The 15,820-nt window shown below is 44.8% G+C and overlaps 1 protein-coding gene across 1 annotated transcript in view; it reads left to right on the top strand.

Annotated features, from left to right (window-relative positions):
- Positions 1-13,795, top strand: part of FRAS1 (Fraser extracellular matrix complex subunit 1) — a 400,353-nt gene extending 386,558 nt beyond the window's left edge. The window contains exons 71-74 of the mRNA XM_028100674.2: positions 6,414-6,580; positions 9,444-9,649; positions 10,837-10,983; positions 12,876-13,795. Coding sequence (XP_027956475.2) covers positions 6,414-6,580; positions 9,444-9,649; positions 10,837-10,983; positions 12,876-13,469 — 1,114 coding nt within the window. The 3' untranslated portion in view covers positions 13,470-13,795. The remainder of the gene's footprint in view (positions 1-6,413; positions 6,581-9,443; positions 9,650-10,836; positions 10,984-12,875) is intronic.
- The last annotated feature ends 2,025 nt before the right edge of the window (positions 13,796-15,820 follow it).

The raw sequence follows: 15,820 nt of genomic DNA, 5'->3' as shown, positions 1-15,820 counted from the left end.
AGGGAGAAGCAGGCTTCCTGCGGAGCAGGGAGCCCCGTGCGGGGCTTGATCCCAGGACCCTGGGACCATGACCTGAGCCGAAGGCAGACACCTAATGACTGAGGCACCCAGGCGCCCCGAGAAAACATTTTTAAGAGAGGATGTTGAGGACAGAATCTGACATTATCATGAAGAGAAGACAATTTGGAATGTGACAGTCAAATTAAGAAACTGAGAATGGGCCATTGGATTTGGCAATTGGGAAGTGGTTGATGATCTTGACAAAGGGCAGGCTCAGTGGACTGAGGGGTTAAAGCCTGATCAGACCACGAGAGACAGAGGAGAGAAAGTAGAGATAACAGGGATAAACTATGCCTAAGGTGTTTTGTTATAAAGGATGTCAGAGGACAGGGACAGTAGCTAGAAACATACAAAGTCAGAAGAGGTCTTATTTGTGTTTCAGAGTGGAAAATATTTCAGGGTGTTTGTATACTGGTGGGAGGAACCCTATTGGTCTATTAGGTGAAATGTACTGTTGCAGTAGAACAAGGGGAAGTCAGCTGAGCCAAGTCTTCGAGTCGGGTGGGGATAGATCCAGCACAACAGGGGAAGGGCCGGCCTTCACTAGAAGCCTAGAGCCTTCATCCAGTGAAAGAGAACGGCATGCAGAGTGTGTGGATATAGGTGAGGGGAGAATCGGTAGATTGTGAGGAGAGGGATGACAAAGTAGAATCTGATTAAATCTGTTTTCTCCATCCAATGAGAAGCTGAACATTAACCGGAAGTAAGGACCACTGAGGTTTGGGAAGAGAGGAGGGAGTGAGACAGTCATCTCAGAGAGTGGGAAAGTGGGTGTGCTAGAGGGTTGCCGACGGCAGCTGATCGGGCAATGCTGAGAGCCCGTTGAGTTGTTGTAAAATTGCCGTATCACTGACAATAAGATAAACTGCGCATACTTAAGGTAGATAGAGTTTAATAAATTCTGACATATGTATACACCCATGAAACCATCACAGCCAACATAGTGACTATATGCATTTCCTCCAAAGGTTTCCTCATGCCCCTTGGTAATCCCTCCCTCCTACCCCACCCAAGCCCACCCCTTTCTCCAGGATCCACTGATCTGCTTCCTGTCGCTACAGATTAGTTTGCATTTTCTAGAAACTTATGTCAATGGCATCATACGGTATGCATTCTTCTCTGACTTCTTTCACTGAGCATGATTATTTGCCTGTTGTGTGTAACAGTAGTTTGATCCTGTTATTAATGAATTGTATTCCAAGGTACAGCTATGCTGCACTTTGTTTATCAGCTCATCAGTTGGTGGACATTTGGGTTGTTTCCAGTTTATGTCTGTGAGAAATAAAGCTGCTATGAACATATATATACAAGCCTTTACATGGACATATGCTTTCTATTTTCTTGTGTAAATACTTAGGAATAGAATGGCTGGTTCGTACGGTAGGTATATGCTTATTAACTTTTAAGAAACTGCCAAACTGTTTTCTGAAGTGTTTGTTATATGGAACAATGTGTGTACCTTCCCACCATGAGTGTGTTGGTGTTCCAGTTCCTGGTCAAAGTGGTCAGGGAGGTCCCGTGTGATTAGAGAATTAATGAGCGGAGGTAACAGAAGGGTGAGCTCAAAGTCAGGGGGTGATACTTAGAAAGGAAGGTGCTGGGAAATGAGATTTGGGGAGGTGACACATAGTAGGACCATGAAGCATGAGTGGGGTCGACAACAAGCTCTTTGGAGGTGAAGATATCAAGGAACTGAGAGCTGAAGGGTATTAGATGATTCATCCATGTGGACATTGAAATCACCAAGATTGATGGTAGGAGTATGGTAGTCAGCTAAGTGAGGGAGGGAAAGTGACCAGGAAAATGGTAGTTGGCTGCAATAAGGAGGAACAGAGGGCAAATCATCAGGTGAGATATGCTGGGAGATTTGTATTCACCTATTCAGTTTTTTTTTTAATTATGAATATTATGTTACATAGAAGACCATATATAATGCCTATATAAAACCTTGAGTAATAGAACATTATCTGATAAGAATTGCAACTGCATGAGTGAGTATCTCTTGGGCTGGTCTACTGATGATAAAATGAGTAATAACAACTACTGGGGATATTAATGATCACATATGGAGTGCAGACGCTGTGGGAGACTCTGTACTAAGCTCTTAACATTTACTTCTCACTATAGTGTTCCCCCGCAAAATTGGCACCGTTATTTCCATTTTATAACCAGTGAAAGTCGGAGTCAAAGAAAAAAAAAAGAACTACGGGGCGCCTGGGTGGCTCAGTCGGTTAAGCGGCTGCCTTCGGCTCAGGTCATGATTCTGGGGTCCTGGGATCGAGCCCCTCATCGGGCTCCCTGCTCGGCAGAGAGCCTGCTTCGCCTTCTCCCTCTGCCTGCCGCTCTGCCTACCTGTGTTCTCTCTCTATCTCTCTGTCAAATAAATAAACAAAATCTTAAAAAAAAAAAAAAAAAAGAACTAGAACATTCCCAGTACCTATACCCTGAGTACCCCTCCAGTTGCACTGTCTTTTCCACCTTTCCACCTGTGTAACCACTAGACTGATATTGGTACTTATCATCCCTTGTTTTGGTTTATGGTTTACCTCGTATTTACTTCTGCATGGTTTTGCATGTTTTTGAGCGATATAAAAATGTCATACTGCACAAATTCTCTCTGCAACTTTTCTTTCTTGCTCACTGAATCACTTCTTGATTCATAAGTGTATCAACATTTGTGTTGATTCATGTAGCTGTGCTTTGTGCCTCACTGCCTTAAGGTATTCATTGTGGGAGTATTCCACAATTTATTTGACCATTCTGCTTGGCGTAGAATTCCACATTCTGTTACGAAGAATACTATATGTGTCTCTGAGCGTACATATGTAAGAAGAGTTTCTCCAGGGTAGGTGCCAGACCTTTTTTTTTTTTTTTTTTTTAAGTCTTTTGCCATTCGAAAATGGCAAAAAGGAGCAAAAAGACACCAACGCATCTCTACCCCTGGTGCTGTGTGGGTCTGGGAGGCTGCAGAGGGAAGACTGTTGTTGAGTCAGTTTACTGAGGCTTTAGGGTTGGAAGTTTTTGCCTTACATCAGGGAGATCGTTACTTGTGGGGTCCCTGTTATTTCCAGGGTGACTTTCCGTAGGGCCTAACCCTGCTTATGATCGTCTATATGGCTCCCTAGGGATGCGGTAGACCTGCAACACAAAAAATAAAATCAAGACTGACTCAGGGAATTCAGACTTAATTCAAAAGAATTGTGTCTCCTGGGGCGCCTGGGTGCCTCGGTCGTTAAGCATCTGCCTTCGGCTCAGGTCATGATCCCAGGGTCCTGGGATCGAGCCCTGCATCGGGCTCCCTGCTCGGCGGGAAGCCTGCTCTCCCTCTCCCACTCCCCCTGCTTGTGTTCCCTCTCTCGCTATCTCTGTCTCTGTCAAATAAATAAATAAAATCTTAAAAAAAAAAAAAAATCAGTTGAGATATTCTTTTAAAAAGGAAAAAGAATTGTGTCTCCTAGAATGCCTGTTTTTTGAAGTCTGTCAGACCTTCCAACCTTATAAATCATCATCATCATCTCTAGTCCATTGTTTGTTCTATTTAATCAGTAAATATTCATTGAATATCTTAGGTGTCAGACACTACATGGAATCTGGTAATACTGGGATCAACAAGAAAAACCTGTTTTGCTGAGTCCGCTAAATGAGCTCTTGGTGCCACTAATGGTTATATCAAAGTTGTCGAAGCAGGGTCAGCCCTAGCTTGTGTGGGTTGCTCCTACGCTCCAAGTTCCTCCTATACCCCAATCCTCTCAAATCTCCCCACTGAAGCACTTTCAATTAAAAGTAAGGAATGGTCGGAAGGACTCTGTTGCAAGTATAAAGCACTGCAGTTATCACTCATGCATTATCTTTTAACAAATGTATGTGTCAGAAGCTTGGCCAGCAATGAAGATAAAACAGTGAGCAAATAGATATGGGCTGTGAGTCTATGGAACCTGTAATGGGTGAAGCAGCCTTCGACCCAATTTACATTTAAAGTCACTGTATTTAAATAAAATATCAAATCATGATAAGTACTGTGAATGAAGAGTGCACAGTGTAATGAGAACAAATGATAAGGGGCGCCTGGGTGGCTCAGTCGGTTAAGCATCTGATTCTTGATTTCAGCTCAGGTCATGATCTCAGGGTTGTGAGATCGAGCCCCATGTCTGCTTAAGACTTTCTCTCCCCCTCTGCCCCTCCCCCTACTCTTTCTCCTTCTCGCTCTCAAATTAATTAATTAATTAAATAGAGACAGAGAGAGAGAGAGAGAGAGAGGGAACAAATGATATGGGATTTGACCTAGCCTGGAAGGGAGGAGAAAGAGGGTGAACTGCCTAGACACTGTGGTGTTTGAGTTGAGATCTGGAGGATAAATAAGAGTTAACTAGGCAAAGAAAGGCAGACAGAGGAGTGTTCCTGCAGAATGCCCAGCAAGGTCAAAGTCAGGAAACTTCAGATTCATTATCACTAATCTCAAGTCAACCCTCAGAGCTTCCCAGCACAAAATAAAAACAGTTCCCTAACCACTGGCTTCACTCTCTCACTCTTCTCAACTATTTTATTCCTTCCCACTCAGATTGCTGTATCTCCCCCATCCTCACCCTCAGCTGATTATCTTGTGTCCTATTTCATGGAGGACACAGAAGAAATCAGAGGAGAACTCACCCAAGCTCCTACCATCATAGCTACTCACTCCCTGCATCTGCACATACCGTATGAAGGAACAGTCCTAGCTCCTATTCCAAGCCAGCCGCCCCACGTGTGCGCTGAAACCCAAATCCTCTCATCCGGCTTTAAAAGAGCATCTTATAAGCCATTCTCCTCTCTCTGTGAATCACTCCAATCAGCATTAAAAACATGTAACTTCTCCCATCTTTAAAAAAAAGTCCTTTCTTGACTCCATTTTTCCCTCCACACCCATTTTCCCCCTTGTACTTCAAGTTGTCCCTCAAGAGTTGCCTGGACTCGCAGTTTCCAGTTTAGCACCTTCCATTATCTCTTGAGCCCACTTCAGTGAGGCTTCTGCTCTCATCCCTTCACCCAGCTTGATCTTGTCAAGGTCACCAATGACTGTGTCTTACTAGAACCAGGGGTTGAGTCTCATCTTTCTTTGTGCGATGGCTTTACAACAGTTAACAGTTCAGTCTCCTCCTTGAAACAGTTTCTGCACTCAGCTGCAGTGTCATGCTCTGTAGGCTTTTATTCTGCCCACTGGCTTTCCCCTCACTGTTTGCTCTGCTGGTTCCTCCTCTTTTCCATTGCCTTTGAATTTGGAGCACCCTAAGCGCCGTGCCAGAACCGTCTATTCTGTCTCTGTTTTCATGTGGTGGTCTCACTCATCATTCGTTCCCAAGGTTTTAAATACAAAGGAGCACCTTCAGGCCAGGGCTCACCTCTCACATCCAGACTTGTGCATCAGATTGACTGCTCTGCCTCTCCACCTGGCTCTCCTATAGGCCTCCCAAGTTGAACATGCCTGTTGCTGAATCCCTCCTCTTCCTCCACCAAATCTAGTCCTCCCACAGTTTTCCCATCTCAGGTAAGGGTAGCTCCAACCTCCTAGTTTTCCTCTCCCTGAGGCCTTCTGTGACCGCCATATTTAAAATTTCCAGCTGAACCTCTTCCTAGCATTCCCTTTCTCTGCCTCGTATTTTTCTTCATCACCTGCTTCCTTCTCCTGTACTATACGTTTTTGAACTTATTTATTAACCGACTCCCTATGGTAACATATTGTCCCTGAGGGCATATGTTTTTCTGCTCTGCTCACAGATGAATTCCCATTACTAGAACAATGTCTATCACATAATAAAAGCTCAGTGAATATTTGTGGAATAGTGAGTCCCAAGGCAGTAGAAATATGGAATAGAGAACATGTCAAGAGACCTAAAGAAGGCCAGTCTGGCTGGAGGAGTCCTTATGTGCCAGAGGCTGGGAAGAAAAGAGCAGATTCAAAAGACCAAGAGAGAAGGCCAGGGAGGTTGACGTAAGGAGTGAGGCAAGAGAGTATTGTTTGGCAGTGTCTTGAAGAGTGGGACATCATGTTTGGATCAGGTTGAAAGAGTCAAAGTTTCAGAGCAGGCAGATCTGGGAAGGAGAAGTCTAGGCAGGGCACTGTGGCGGTGAGCCCTTCAGCAATCAAAGAGCAACCGTGGGGACCTTCAGAATGAAAGGGCTAGGAAAAGCAAAGAGTACAAAAGACTTCTAAAGATGAATTAGGTTATTTCTCCTACCCGCATCTCTTTCTTCAGTGATTATTTAGCACCTGCCGCAAAGCACAGTTCACAATCCTGAGAAGGGCGGGCAGGGAAGACAGCCTGAAGTTTGCAAAGTGGACCCTGCTCTCAAGGAGCTCTCGTTTCTCCTGCATTTAGATTCCTGATCCCCATTGCATTCCAGCAGACCAACCGCCCTGTACCAGTTGTGTATTCGCTCAATACCGAATTTCAGCTCTGCAATAATGAGAAGGTGTTCCTAATGGATCCCAATACATCTGATATGTCACTGGCAGAAATGGATTACAAAGGGGCCTTCTCAAAAGGTAAGTTGTTTCCTTCACCTGCAGAAAGAGACTGTGGCTAGACCTGAGATGCTTTAGAACAGGTCTTTGGACTAGCATCTCTGCTCGTTGGCTTTCGGGCAACTCTCCATTGAAGATTCCCCTGGGTTTGGTTCTAGGATAGCCAAGATTTAGTCCAAGGAACAGACCCATATCCTTCCTTCATGTTGTGTCAAAATAAGATCACATATTTGGTACTGTAACGATTGGCAGTGTGGTACTCTGGAAAAACTCTGGTCTGAGTGGTAAGAAGACTAGGGTTTCCAACCAGATTCTAACATGCTGTCTGACTTTGGATAAGTTGCTTTATCTCTCAGTTACTCAGAGAGAGATTGCAACATGACCCTCACTACCTACCAACCTCAAGGTTGCCAAATGTCTGTGTACTCTCCATCATGCTTTCTCTGCTAGAAATGGTTCCTCTGCCCCCTGCTCACCCCAGACATGGTTTCCTTCACGTTTCAAAAGGATAGCCCTTTCTTCTTCAGGTCTCTACTTAATTGTTAACCGCCTCAAAGAGGCTTTCCTTGACCACACCAGACAATTGAATATAGGCCTTCATATTTTTCACTTTCACAGAACATTATTCATTTTTTATAGTACTTCTCACAATTTTAATATTGTATAATATATATTACATATTTCTTTCCTTGTTGCCTCTTTCTACCACTAGACAATGAGTTCCACAAAACCCAGATATCAAATTTGCACACCAGACCACCATGCCTAGGTGCCTAATAAATATTGATTGGTTGAATAAACGAATTAGCCAATTATCTGCCTTTGTTCTCTCAATGGCCCCTTCTGCCTTTTTCTTACTTTAACCTTCTCCTCATATCTGAGCTTTTTCTCTCATCCTAAAAACACACTCAGGTCCTACCCATAACAGAAAAAGCAAAGCATCCCTCAGCCCTAACTGCCCTTCAAACTTCAGTCTGTTTTCTCCTTTTCTTTTCTCTGAGAAACTTCTTCAAAGAGCAAGCGGTGAGCACACACTGTCTCTATGGCCCTTCACCTCCGTCCATCTGTCACAGTCTGGGTTTGTCCCACCACGCACAACTTAGAACTCTCTTTTGTCAACGACACCAAATTTATGGATTTTGACACTTATTTCCTGTTGGGTTTCCTTTGCCCCAGCCTCACCTGACACAGTCTTGCTTCTCTGGCCACTCGTCACTCTCCTGCCCTGGGTCTTCATCCTCTGCTATATCCACGTTATTATCCCCAGGTTCTGTGCGTGACTCCTTCTGGTCTTACTCCCCTGCAGCCTCTGGTCATCCCTGTGGCTTGGCGCATCCCTTTGCTCTGAACTCCCTGTTCTCCTACTCCTCCACAGCCGTTCCTTAAGAGTTGACTTCACCCTGCTCTCTCCGAACGTCATTTCTACATTTCCACATGTGAGTCTGGAACCACCAAGCTGCTTCAAATGGATGTCTTTCAGACACCCAGAAGTATCTAGAATAGGACTTACCTCCCTCCTACCACATCCGCTGCCACATTGACTGCATCTTCATACTCCCCGTGCCCCGGGGGGAAAACCTCAGGATCTTCCTCCTCTTCTCCTGTGCCTCCTATCATTAAGATCAGCAGAATCTGACTCCCAGACATTTCTTGAGTTCATCCCATGCTTCACAGCTCTATTTTAGATACCTGTCTCTCAAGAGTATTAGCATAGCCCCTGACCCAATCTCTGCGACTCTAGGCTTTCTGTCTTTCCTCCATTCTCCATGTTTCTGAAGCCCCGGTGTGTTGATGTCACACCCCTGCTTCCAGTGTTCCCCATTTCTTACCGACGTCCAGGCTCCCCAGCACCCTTAACCTGTCTTCCCAGGGGTCTCTCCTGCCAGAGCCTCTAAACTTCCTCCTCTCTAGTCACACTGACCTACTCAGTGCCACATAGCAAATGATCTGCATGACAGATTTGTGCTCAATTTCTCATCCTCCCGTGTCACAGATAGGAAACCTTGGACACGTTATTTAAAATGAGGATAATAATTGAACCTATCTCTTGGGCTCTTGGGAAGAATAAATAAGATAGTATAAGGAGAGAAAGTAGACGTAGATGTAAAGAAAGTGCCATGGCAGACACTAAGGAGACAGTAGCCACACCAGGACTCACCTTCCAGCGTACAGTATTTTGTGCGTGGACTTTCTTTTGCCTAAAATGCTCTCCCCAGTCTCCTACCTCAAATGCCTACTCATGTTTTAGGGTATTGCTCAAACATTATCTCCTCTTTAAACCTTTCCATACCTCTCCCCAGGCAGATCTCTGTGCTCAGCTATGTGCTCATGTAACATTATGTACCTTCCTCTATTGTGGTTCCTAACGGTATCGTGTTGTGATAAGGGTGGGTTTAAGAGCCCAAGTCCCTTGACTTTGAATCCCACCACCACTACTTCCTAGCTTTGTGACCTTCAACAAGTCACTTAACCACTCAGCGCCTCAACTTCTCACGTATAAAATCATGAGCACTACGTGAATTCTTACATGGGGAGAACTTAGTACAGTACCTACCAAATAGTATGAGTTTGATAAATGTTAGCAATGTTATTTTTAGCAATTGGTTAGGTTTTATTTCTGTCCTCTCAGCTGCATCTCACTCACCTTTGTGTCCCCTGTGCACAACAGAGTCCTTGGCATACCTTAAATGCTTAGTTAATGTTTATGGAATAAAAGAAACTATAAATGAATGAATGAGTATTTTAAGGGCACATGGAATCATAGAGCTCTTCATAGAGAGGTACTTTTGACTCTAAGGGAGTGTGTTAAATCCTTTCTACCCTTGATATTTCTTTCTCTTTAATCTTAAAGTCTGACCTAATTAATGCCTCTCAATCTTTCCAGGTCAAATCCTTTATGGCCGAGTACTTTGGAATCCAGAACAAAACCTTAATTCTGCTTACAAACTCCAGCTGGAGAAAGTCTATCTTTGTACTGGCAAGGATGGCTATGTGCCTTTCTTTGATCCCACGGGGACAATTTACAATGAAGGGCCGCAGTATGGATGCATTCAGCCAAACAAACACCTAAAACACAGATTTCTGCTGCTGGTATGCTAACTGTTAGTGTTAAACAGCTGACACCCAAGTTGATTTCCTTAGCTATGAATTCCGCCTCAAGCAGACGGAACCCCACTCTTGACGGTATTCTCTCTATCCGTATTGCTCTTGTTGTTTCTCTCTAATCAGCTAAATGCTAGCACATATTGCCAAATGTGATGGTTACAGTGGGTAACAAGACAAGCTGTTATTAACGTCCCGGGAAAAGGAAAGTTGAGGCCAGTGTTTCCCTGAGTATGAACCAGTGTTTTCTCAGAGTATGGACCCCGCATATCCCCGATTCTCTTTCAGGGAGTCCACAAGGTCAAAACCACTTTCATAATAATATAATGATGCTTGCTTTTTTTTTTTCCCCCACACTAATTCCCTCATGAGTGTAGAAGGTATGAAAGGTTTATTGATATGGTTTCAAATTCCACATTGTAATTAATCTTTCAAAAATACCACTTATCGAATTTGATTCAGTATCAAAGAGAATAGCCTATTCTCTTTTCTCTTTGAAAAACTATATTTTTCAGATAATTGAAAAAGGTATGAAATCATTTCTCCCTTTTTCAACTACATATCTGTGTGAGGCCAGATTTTCTTCATATACTTCAGCCAAACTAACATATCGCAACTGAGGCAATATAGAAGTTATGAGAATCTAGTTCTTTGCAGAGATTTGCAAAAATGTAAAACAATGCCAGCTCTCTTTGAGGAGCTGGGGGTGAATATAGGTATTTTCTCTAAAAAAATGTTACTTATGTTAACATGCAGTGGGTTTTTCATTGCCACTTTAAAATGAATTATAAAATGAGTATTTTCTAATTTTTCAGTGTTAGTTTAAATAGAGTAAATCTTGATAGTTATAAATCATGTAAACATAAGACTTTTGGGGTCCTTGATTTTTAAGTGTGTAAGGGGTCCTGAGACCAAATGGCTTGAGAATTATTTGTCTAGGCTACCCCACTCTTTGAGCTTTGAGATCACAGAATCCACCAAGTGTCCTTCCTTGAAGAGAGCAGTGGGTGCCCAGAGGCAGTGGGTGACTTAAGGAAAGGGCTTTCACAGCACACACTCTCCTGACCCAACCCAAGGCAGGAGTGGAGAGTACCTTTCTCCTCCCAGTGACTGCCACCTGCCGGGTCAGTGGTTCTATTTTTCTAAACCTTTCGTTTCTTTTTCTGAAATTCTAGGACCGCAGTCAGCCCGAAGTAACTGATAAGTACTTCCATGATGTGCCCTTTGAGGCCCACTTTGCTTCCGAGTTGCCTGATTTCCATGTGGTCAGTAGCATGCCAGGTGTGGATGGATTTACCCTGAAAGTAGACGCACTCTATAAGGTGAGTGTGGTGGAAAGAGTAGAAGCATAGGACCAAGGCCACTTTAAAAAGTTACAAAATGGAAGATGACATTATCTGTGGGCTGTCAGTCTCTTTTTATAGCATTCTTGCTGGAGGGTCTTTTTTATTGGTGTTAAGCTTATCATTCACCCCCATTTTTTTTAAAGATTTTATTTATTTATTTTAGAGAGAGAGAGAGAGAGAGCATGAGCAGGGGGAGGGGCAGAGAGATTCTCAGTCAGACTTCCCTGCTGAGCACGGAGCCAGATGCAGGGCTCGATCTCACAACCCTGAGATCCTGACCTGAGCAGAAACCAAGAGTCAGATGCTTAACTGACTGCACCTCCCAGGCGCCCCATTCACCCCAAATTTTCACCACCCATCCCAATAGACCACAGCAATAATAAAGTTCTTTAATTTGCTTATAGTCACTTGTCATAGTGTGAGTCAGGGGTGCATATGGTACTCTGGATTTTCCTGAACTCTTTTGTATTGCCTGCCTTTTTGGCTCTATGCTACACCAGCTGATTTTCACAGGCATGTGGAAAACATTTAACAAAGTCATAAATACAGTACAGCAATTTAGAATGACAAGAATTACTAGTATTTGATGAGCAAAAATACTCTAAGTCCTGTAGTAAATATGAACTTCCAAAATCAAATTCCACTTCTTCCTGTCTTCAAGTAGTAATCCATGACCTTGGATTTCAGAACTGTCGCCATTGCTCAGAAGTTAGTTCAAAACCATGGAGGGTTTCAATGGGGGCACAGGAAATGGCAATAAAATACTTGATGACTTAACCGCTCAGGGGATGACCCAGGAAGTGTTCAGATTTAGGACATTTTTGTCATGTATCTGCATATTATGCACAGAGTAGGTGTTTAGTGGATATTTGTTGAATGACTCTAGCTGAAGTTCATCAATAATAGTAAGTTAGCATAACAAACAATTGAAGGTCACTGGGAATAAACATGATTATTAATACTTCACTGCTATCAATAAAGACTGACAATCCTGAGTATTTACTTAGCTAAAGAAAAGATGAAAGATAAATTCGTAGGGCTCATCAAAAGGAATGAGATCTTGCCATTTGCAACGACGTGGATGGAACTGGAGGGTGTTATGCTGAGTGAAATAAGTCAATCAGAGAAAGACATGTATCACATGACCTCACTGATATGAGGAATTCTTAATCTCAGGAAAGAAACTGAGTGTTACTGGAGTGGTTGGGGGTGGGAGGGATGGGGTGGCTGGGTGATAGACATTGGGGAGGGTATGTGCTACGGTGAGCGCTGTGAATTTTGCAAGACTGTTGAATCACAGTTCTGTACTTCTGAAACAAATAACGCAACATATTTTAAGAAAAAAGAAAAAGAAGAAGATAACAGGAGAGGAAGAAAAGGGTAGTATGTCAGAGGGGGAGACGAACCATGAGAGATGATGGACTCTGAAAAACAAGGGTTCTAGAGGGGAGGGGGGTAGGGGGATGGGTTAGCCTGGTGATGGGTATTGAGGAGGGCACGTTCTGCATGGAGCACTGGGTGTTATGAACAAACAATGAATCATGGAACACTGCACCAAAAACTAATGATGTAATATATGGTGATTAACATAACAATAAAAAAATTAAAAAAAAATTCGTAGGGCTCTTCCATACACAGGTAGGAAAACAGAAAAGAGTGTGAGTAGCTGGCCCAAGATGACCCTAATTTGGAAATGAAATAAAACCTATATTTGGTTCAATTCTTGACTCGTAGGCACCAACCACTGCTAAAGCTTTCATTGAGACCATTTATCAAGGCTCACGGTCATTCCGTTTCCCTCACGAAGAAGTGGTCTGTGGGCCACAGTGACATGCGTGCTTTGTCTCTCTGTCTCCCTCCTCCCGCAGGTGGAAGCAGGACACCAGTGGTACCTGCAGGTGATCTACATCATTGGCCCTGACACCATCTCAGGGCCCCGGGTCCAGCGCTCTATCACGGCGCCTCTGAGGCGCCACCGAAGGGACCTGGTGGACCCCAGTGGCCGTCTGACCCTTGACGATTCCCTCATCTATGACAATGAAGGGGACCAAGTCAAGAATGGCACCAACATGAAGTCCCTGAATCTCGACATGCAAGAGCCCTTGGTGGCCGCTTCTCTCTCCCAGACTGGGGCGTCTATCGGCAGTGCCCTCGCTGCTGTCATGCTCCTGCTTCTGGGGCTTTTGGTGGCTTGTTTCCTTGCCAGGAAATGCCAGAAGCAGAGGAAGAAACCGCCCACAGAGGACATTCTGGAGGAATACCCTCTGAACACCAAGGTGGATGTGTCCAAGAGGAGCCCAGACAGGGTGGAGAAGAACTTGAACAGACACTACTGCACTGTGCGGAACGTCAACGTCCTGAGTGACGCCGAGGGGTCTTATGCCTTCAGAGGGGCTAAGGTGAAAAAACTGAATCTGGAAGTCAGAGTTCACAACAACTTACATGATGGAACGGAAGTGTAACGGAGGAGACCTGTGTGTGTTTTTTTCTAAAATCATTTTTATAAAGACAGGGGTCAAATACTGGTATTTTTATAATCTTGCAGTTTAAAAAGGGAAAACTATAGCTTTGAGTGGTGGAAGGCACACATCACACACATCAACTCACAACTGAGCTACCTCATTAAACAAAGAACCACTGAGACCCCAGAGTTCTGGAGCAGAGGGCTTTCGGGAGAGCTCTTGAATAGTGTCAGCAGGTACAGACTGCTCCTTCTGTAAGGCTGGTCTTAGAAAGCACGTATTTCAGTATTGGCCAGGGCTTAGACTTTCCAGCTAGCTAATGGAGCTCAGCCGACTGGGGAAGGTGCACTGGCAGGTCTCTGGGTCGGGGGGTGGGAGGGGGTGCTGGGGGGACATTGGTTTCCTCTCCCACCTCCATCTTTCTTCTACTTGGGCTTTCCCTGGGCCTCTGGGCAGCAGAACTTGGATTGCTGATGCTCCGATTCCATTCAAAATCCTGCTAATCGACACAGCCTGTATATTTGCTCATTGTATCTGCTTGACAGCTTGCCCGCCATGGCCTCTAACTGTCCTTTGCATTCCCAGAGCCTTTTCACCTGGGGGTTTCAAAGTGCTCTAGATGAGAGCCTTGTCCCACAACTTGGCGGGAGAAATCGCACAGCTCCCTACCAGAAGTCTGGCACAGCGGAAACCGCCGCCTCCCCGCCCCCCCCGCCCCACAGAAGGGCAGACAGAGAGAGGAGGGGCCTGACCCTATTAGTGATGCATGACCCCCTAGGCCCAGGGGGATGTCCTTGTGCCCCACTGGTTTACACTGCACCAAGGACATGTCAGGACATCCTCCCTGACAGAGAATGCTGCAGAACAAGGTCAGCGCACCTGGCCTTTTAATTCCACGCGGCCGTGCATGCTTACAAAACCCACCACGCTTTCCTGCCACCCCAGGCTTTGCCCAGGCCAATAGCAGACAAACCTGCGTACTTTGCTAGCTGCGAGTTTTGTATTTTGCTAGCGTTTCAGAAAAGCAAGGGATTCATTTGAATAAAGCTAATTAGGAGAAAGCCCCGCTCAGAGTGAAATCTGAGTTAAGAGATGCCAACTAGTACTCACAACAGATAAAGTGTCAACGCTCACAGCAGATGAAGGCGCCGATCCCAGGACAGGTTTTCAGGGATTTCTCTTTCCGGGGGGTTCTTTTCTGGTAGCTCAGGCATTTATTTTTACCACATCAGCACGTGACAAGGCCATAAACACGTGGCTTTAAAATGATTCAGTGTTCGAATAGCAGCTTCGGGATTTTGTACAAAGTGTGCACACAGCTTGCTTTTGTGTTTCTTTTTCGTTTTTTGCCTGAGTGGCAAAAACACAAGCATGCGTGTCGTGTTGTTTTGAAATGCAGGCACAATTTCATCACCGAGGAGTGAAAGACATGTTCTCCTCCTGCCGTACGGCGCACCGCAGCCACCGAGCCAACATCAGAACGGCACACTGTGTCGTCGTAGTAGAATGACCCAGGCCTTGTGAGGACATCCCACTCTGCAAACACCTTGGTTCTAGAAGGCTAGAAAGAGTGAGCCATGAACGGTTTTCAGCATCTCTACCAGATGCCAAGCTCTTGAGAAGAGGACCTTGTGAGCCGTGCCTTTGGTTCCTCAGCAGTGCCTTGCACAGAGTGAGCACTCCAGAAATATTTGTTAGGTAAACAAGTGAATGGTGGCATGGTTGAATGATAGAGGAATCAATTCAGGAAGGGGAGGTGAGAGACATTGGTGGCAAGATCGCATAGGCAGATAGGAAAAAACAAAAACAAAACTGCCTCTTCTGCTTGGATTATAAGTAACCTCATTGGAACGACGAAGCACCATGTGGCATAGGCATGAATCTAGCAGTGGTCTTAGGATGACTGAACAGAAAAAAATCAAAACATATTAGCCAGAAGTTGAAACTGTGAATCAGCCTCCAGAGCAGGACATTTAGAGGAAAGTCTGACTTAGCATTCTGAGGTGAGTGAAGTTTTCAGGAGAGGCTGGAATGGGGTGAGCCCAGAACCCGAAACTCCTGACTGGGCACGTGCTCCTTGAGACCAGCTTGGGCGGTGTGGGGCAGAACTTCTGTGTCAGCCTCGGGAGCATCCAGAATTGTGTCTCGTGGCTGGAGAGCTCATCAGCCCGGTGTGGAATCTCCTCCAGAACAACCTGGCAGGTTAATGCTAATTCTGCGAGGACAGGAAGCCTATCATTTGTGGAGCAACTTTTGATTTGGCCCGTTCTTTATCCCTGTTCCCACTTGCCGGAACACTTCCACACTAAAGCGGCACCGTTGCCTTTGCTCAGATATTCTTCGTGCATATC

Source organism: Eumetopias jubatus, unplaced genomic scaffold (genome assembly GCF_037043125.1).
Source record: "Eumetopias jubatus isolate StellerSeaLion01/CBP00866 unplaced genomic scaffold, mEumJub1_p1.0 scaffold_2, whole genome shotgun sequence".
Classification (NCBI taxonomy): domain Eukaryota; kingdom Metazoa; phylum Chordata; class Mammalia; order Carnivora; family Otariidae; genus Eumetopias; species Eumetopias jubatus.
Note: the sequence above shows the minus strand (reverse complement) of the source record. Positions and strands in the feature narration are given on the sequence as shown.